Source organism: Leptonychotes weddellii, chromosome 14, assembly GCF_054177405.1.
Source record: "Leptonychotes weddellii isolate Sample4059 chromosome 14, ASM5417740v2, whole genome shotgun sequence".
In the NCBI taxonomy this organism is placed as follows: domain Eukaryota; kingdom Metazoa; phylum Chordata; class Mammalia; order Carnivora; family Phocidae; genus Leptonychotes; species Leptonychotes weddellii.
This window is the reverse complement of record NC_138382.1, coordinates 19369419-19375676: the sequence shown is the minus strand read 5'-3', so window position 1 is coordinate 19375676 and position 6258 is coordinate 19369419. Positions and strand designations below refer to the sequence as shown.

General features: G+C 44.5%; 1 protein-coding gene across 5 annotated transcripts in view; it reads left to right on the top strand.

Annotated features, from left to right (window-relative positions):
• Positions 1 to 4377, top strand: part of LOC102742051 (transducin-like enhancer protein 1) — an 88210-nt gene extending 83833 nt beyond the window's left edge. For all 5 annotated transcript variants that reach the window (XM_081802881.1, XM_081802880.1, XM_081802879.1 and 2 more), the window contains 4 exons: positions 940 to 1087; positions 2520 to 2670; positions 3574 to 3650; positions 3797 to 4377. In XM_081802881.1, coding sequence (XP_081659007.1) covers positions 940 to 1087; positions 2520 to 2670; positions 3574 to 3650; positions 3797 to 3904 — 484 coding nt within the window. In that variant the 3' untranslated portion in view covers positions 3905 to 4377. The remainder of the gene's footprint in view (positions 1 to 939; positions 1088 to 2519; positions 2671 to 3573; positions 3651 to 3796) is intronic.
• The last annotated feature ends 1881 nt before the right edge of the window (positions 4378 to 6258 follow it).

Below are 6258 nucleotides of genomic sequence, written 5' to 3'. Positions count from 1 at the left end.
TTGAAATTCTCAAGCCACTCCAATGAATCTCTCCTGGTTCACCATAGTGACTGGGCCTGTTCTGGTCACATCCCTGCTGGCTCCCTCTTGGCATGGAAAACCAGGTCCGGATCCACAAATCACCAGCCCTGCGATGGCTCACCTTGGCCTCTCCCTCAGCAAACCCCCCGCCTTTGGCCTGGCAGAGCATCGGCACTCTGCAAATCCCTGTTGGTTGATTGGTTTTGGTAGTGTTTTTTGACTGAAGCACAAGAGTTCCTTTTAAGAGAACAACCTTGTGCTCAGCTTCAAGGCAGGTTCCCCGCTGAGGTGCCCATGGGTCAGCCTCAGCAATTAGCTTTGTCTCATGCTGGCCCCTGAGTCAGGAGGCCAGCATGACCCTTTGTCTCTGGGAGTCCAGATTTCCTAATGTAGGGCTCTTTCTAATACAGAAAGCAAGGTTGAGTAAATATGTGAGCTCATATGCTTTGTTGCCATGAAGGGTATCGCTGTGTGGATTCACTCATGGAAAAGTAAGTGCTTCTGGACCCTGAGCTCGTAATGTCGTGATGCAGGCCTACATCTTTCTTTACAGAACATACTCGGGATTCTGTGTGTTTGTCCTCCCCCGCACCCCCTTCAACACTCAGACACTTTTCCAGACCTGGGAGGAATTTTCCCTTCCAGACGGATTTGTAAGAAGAGCTATAAGAGCGTATTTTATTCCTCCCGTGTGATGACCTAAAATGGCATTCCACGTCTTTAGCACTTGAACCTCGAAAAAAGAAAAGGAAAATCTGCAGGTGCTGCTCCCTCCTCGGGGGAAGGTTAGTGTGATCTTGCACATCAGCAGACACTGAAGAGATGACACATGCACACCGAGTCCAAAGCTAACAACACAACAGTGTTTACCTTGAGCTTGGGCAGGAAATCATTATTCAATCTGGTTTGTTTTATCAGGCAATTCCAGGGCCACACAGACGGGGCCAGCTGTATTGACATTTCTAACGACGGCACCAAGCTCTGGACGGGCGGCCTGGACAACACGGTCAGGTCCTGGGACCTGCGCGAGGGGCGGCAGCTGCAGCAGCACGACTTTACCTCCCAGGTGACGGGCTCCCCACTCCCTGCCCCCGGCAATCTCTGACGTGGTCTGCGTGTGGCATCCTTCTCCCTCCTTCACACCCCACCTTAGTAAGAACAAGGCAGATAGACCAGCCTTGACTATGAGACGCTGATTTAAAACAAACAAAAACAACCCCCACAGACAAACAGACAGTGTCCCTGAAATGCTTAGAGTGGTTTCTAAAACCCTATCGGTGAAGACCTGTTAGTTTTATTTATGTATGAGTTCATTGAAGGAACTTACTCAGTGAAGAGCCTACAGTTTGACCTGTTGGAACATATTCCCACCATCCAACGTGGAGTGAGAGATGATTATTTGATTCACATATAAAGAGAGCTTGAAAAATAGGCAGGGTTATCATGAGGAGTTGAGAAAAAAATCACAACAGCTCTGAAAGTTAGTTCATTTCCCTTGCATTAGGGGGCTTAAAAAAATGCGGTGCTGTCTCTGTGGATGCCCATTTTATTATTCATCCCTGGGAAAATGGACTCGTGGCTGACTAGATTGATGGAGGTTTGAAATGATATGAAATGGCAACTTTGTGGATCGTGGAGATGCCTTAGATGTCGAGTGTCTGAACCTAGGCTTGTTTTGGGGAAAGATGGTGCCATTTTAAGTGTCTTCTGTGGGTGGAATTGTTCTTTTGATCATTACTTGCATACAGCTATGCATATTACTAAATTTCATGTCCTGTTACTCTTTTGTGGAGTTTCTTAGAGTCTTCCTCATTCCAGCCCTTTTCCCAGTATAAGCTAGGGTACTGTTTTTGGTCTGCCTTTTTTTTAAAAAAACTTCTTATGGAAAATTTCAAATATACATGGGTGCAGAGAATGCCCTAGCATATATGGAAGTACAGAGAAGTGTCCAGTAAACTCCACTTGCCCATCACTGAGCTTTACAGTTGCGAACCCATGACCTGTCTCCTGTATCATACCTGCGCCCAAGCACTGGATCGTTTTAAAGTAAATTGTATCATTTCATCCACAAGCATCCCAGTTAAGTATCTGCAAAAGACAAGGACCACATTAGAACATACTTACAGATGTCATTATTATTAAGAATAATTTCTTGGGGGCACCTGGCTGGCACAGTTGGTAGAGCATGCGGCTCTTGATCTCAGGGTCATGAATTCAAGCCCCACATTGGGGGTAGAGATGACTTAAATACGTAAAATTAAAAAAAAAATAACTTCATCACATGTGATGTACGTATTCCAAGCTTTCTGATTGTTTTCCTAAAGATGTTTAACACTTGGCTGGTCTGTGTTGGGTCTCTTGTCCTGTGGACTATACTGCAGTCTGGAGTTTGCTGATTACATCCCCCTCTCTTACTGTTTTACCCCCATTTCTGGTTGCCATTTCACTTCTCGGTTTATTGGGCAAAATCACTAGCGAGCCTGTTCTGCTTCCTACAGATCTTCTCCCTTGGATACTGCCCAACTGGGGAGTGGCTGGCCGTGGGCATGGAGAGTAGCAATGTGGAAGTTCTTCACGTAAATAAGCCTGACAAGTACCAGCTGCATCTCCATGAGAGCTGCGTGCTGTCCCTAAAATTTGCTTATTGTGGTGAGTTGAGCTGAAAGGAAACTGGAGGACGCCAATGGCCTCAATGGAAAATACTTCTTAAAAAAAATAGTAGAGATCATGTCTGGAAAAAATGTTCTCTGAGCAACTGGATGCAATAATTCTATTGTCTTAATATGTTCCTCAGAGCATAGTGATGTCCGTTTCAGCCTGTTTTCCTAATGTGGGAAAAGTCAGCAGGGGATGTAGTTGCCTAATACAAGGTTTTGACACAGATTTTTTTTTTTTTTCTTAAGTGGGGAAGTCTGGGGCAGAGGTGGAGGGCAATTAGTTACCACTCTGAAAGGGGGCAGGATTTATAGAAGCCTGGGGCAGCCACGTTGGAAGTTCTTACAGGCTGAGCAGCATAGGGAACTAGGATCAGAGAAGGGCACACTCAGCTTGCCCCACACTGTTACATACTCTGCGGTGAAGATGAAGAGGGAAGAAGTTCACGTGGGGTCAGATCCTTGTTCTCGAGATGGGTGGAGAGATGAGTAGCTGTTAGTCACTGAGCCCATTGTATCTGGCATTTTACTTAAGTTCATCCTTTAATCCTCCCCAGTCCCAATTTCATCATGAGGAAATGGACTAAAAGGACAGCAGCTTTATCGAGTCAGTATTTGAGGACCCACTGTGTGCTGGGTGTGATGCTGTCCCAAGTGTATCCGGTGGCTCGTGGGGCTGACACGGTCCCTGCTGCTGCTGAGACAAAACCCAAGACCACAGATGGCTCACAGTGGAGCCCTGATTTAAAGCCTGCTCTCTCTCCTCCCGTCCTAGGCCAAGCCCTTGGACATGATAGTTCGTGATTAGAAATGCTCTGAGTTTGTTGAAGTCCAGGTTGCTAAGAGTATAGGAGGAATTTTAATCGTGTTCACCTCCGTGTTCCTTTGCTAACTCTAGGTAAGTGGTTTGTAAGTACTGGCAAAGACAACCTCCTCAATGCTTGGCGGACCCCCTACGGAGCTAGTATATTCCAGGTAAGTAAGTCAGTGCTCCTCACCCAGAATGACCGTTTGATCAGGGCGTTCTCCATGACTCCGGCAGTGAAGGCACCTCGGGGAGGCGCAGGGCCCCTGAGCAGCTCTGTTCACATTAAACCTGCTCCCACTGTTTTCTCTTCCAGTCCAAAGAGTCCTCGTCCGTGCTGAGCTGTGACATCTCTGTGGATGATAAGTACATAGTCACTGGCTCAGGGGACAAGAAGGCTACAGTCTACGAAGTCATCTACTGAAAACATGATGTGGTTTAACTTTTAGAGTTGAATCGGGCCAAAATGTTTTGAATTTGTAGAAATAGAAAAGTTGTAACTTTAAAAGGAGAAAAAAAAAACAAACCACGAAAACCTGTTTCCAAACCTTGACACAAAACTACTTTGAGTCTACAAAGAGGAGGCGACGAATCCATCAACTGAAGGTCACCCATCTACCTAGACCAAACGGAGCACCAAGGCAGAGTGGACAGAGGGGCCAAGGGGAGTAGGCAGAGCCTCTTCTTTCCTGTCTGTGTGATCTGCCGAGATTACCTTCCTGTTCCTTGCAGTTCTCCTCACCGTCTGTGCTTGGTAGAGCAGTGGTGTCTCCAATGAACTTGTTTCCTGGTTTTGCATCTTGTGAAATGTTTTTTTGTATTTTTGTTGAAGGTTAAACATTTGTATAAATTGTAAATATATTTGGTTTATTACAGTAAAGGCTTTAGTACCAATAAGTGGTTTTCCTTTTCCTTCTTTGTTGTTTTTAATCAAAGCTTTGGGATCACTCATGTGGGTTTTAGAAGCAAAGTCCACACATGTGCAGAGGAAGTTTAAGCATGCACTTTTGAATTTGCAAATAGATTCAGTTGTGGGCTCGCACTGCACTAGTACCTAATCAACACTTCTGAGTTACTGGGAACTCAGGACCAGAAATAGTCAGTACTTTAAGGTTTACTCATGACACTTTTATTTGGGAAGCTAAAATAACTTCATCAAGATTTGTGTTTTTTTAAAAATACTCGTGTGATTGGAGGTCACAAATTAAAGCTCTGCTTTTTCTTAGTGATTCCCTGGGAGACAGAATATCCTCTTCTCTGGGAGAGTCCAGCATCTTCAGATCTTTTATTGTCTCCCTTGGCAAGCTTCACATCTCAAGACATGTGGGTGACTTGTGTTCAGTGTTAAGATTGATGATGTTCACAAAGCTGTGGAATTCATTAACCTGTAAAGGAAAGGTGGGATGCCAACTGGTTTTGTCTCGGTAATAGTTACTTAATCTATTATATGGGTTGACCTGAGCCAGTCACACCCAGCACTGAGCCCCATTCTTCTCATTAAGGCTTTCCCTGCAGCTTCTAGCCATTGCAATCTCTCATTAGTCCGGTCTTCCTCTTGGTGGACAAGCTTTTATTAATTTGATTAGATGAAACCTGTAACCCTGGGCTTTTAATAAGTTGACCATGCATGTTTCCTCCCGAAAAGGCTATATGGCTCATATCTTCATATACCTATTACTTACTGTTATACTTTAGGAAAGAATGGTTATAAAAATTTTTAAACCACGTTTCCTGGCTATTTAAAAATAGCACCTAAGGAAGTTTTAATGTTCTTGTTTTCTTAGGATCGAGCAAGTTGTTGGCAGTTTGTCTTAATATTTTTCATTTGTTATCCAGACCTTCTTGTTTTTATACATTTAACATTATTTTGTTTGCTTTTTGCCAAAATAATATTTGTTTATGCAGAGAGTTTTTTCAATATTTTCTCATTAAGTGAATGGCAGAGCCCTAATTACTAAGGCTGATTTCTCTCTCATCACTTCCTTGTATAATGAAGTACGTTTCTATACTGTAGACTCTGATGGCTTATTAATGTAGTATTTTCTGTTGTCTCTCCTTTCCTGCCTGCCTCCCTTATTTTCTGTAATAGGAGGGGAGAAGTTACATTGCTACAATAGAGACCCACCAGTACAGTGGCTTAGAGACCACAGGGGTTTGTGTCTCCCCTGGAGACCCAGACCAGCAGTGTAGCTCTGTGTTTTCATGCTTGCTTCCCTTGCCCCCACTTCTAGCCAGCAGTGGGGAAAGTGAAAGTCCAAGGAAACGGACGTCTTTGCAAGCAGGTGACTGAAGAATCTGGTCATTATTTCTATTGGCTGGGACTTAGTCACGCGGGGGGCTGGAAAGTGGGGTCTCTTGCTTGCTGTGCAGCTGTGTACCTGCCCATCAAGAAGAGGGGGAGCATATTTGAAAGGACTCTGGGTTAAAGAAATAGTCCTGTTTTCTGTTGGTGCATTTTTTCCTTCCATGCTTTCTTGTTTCCCATGCTTCTGAGATTCTTTCTCTAGTGAGATTTTCTGAGGGTCTAGCCCTTACAGCTCATCGACTATCTTAAATCTGATGAAACCACTTCCATTTGCTAGTGAGGTACTGGAAGAGGCATTTGAGGGCTGGTCCTACTCCTCTGCTCAGGGTGTTTGGAATCTTGGGGAACTGCTGAGACAATGGCTTCCCTATACATAAAATGGGAATGATACAGTAGTCATGCCTGCTTCTCTGAGTCTTGGGGATCAGGAGCAGGTACGTGATGCAGGACTGAGTGGCAACTGTCTCACAATT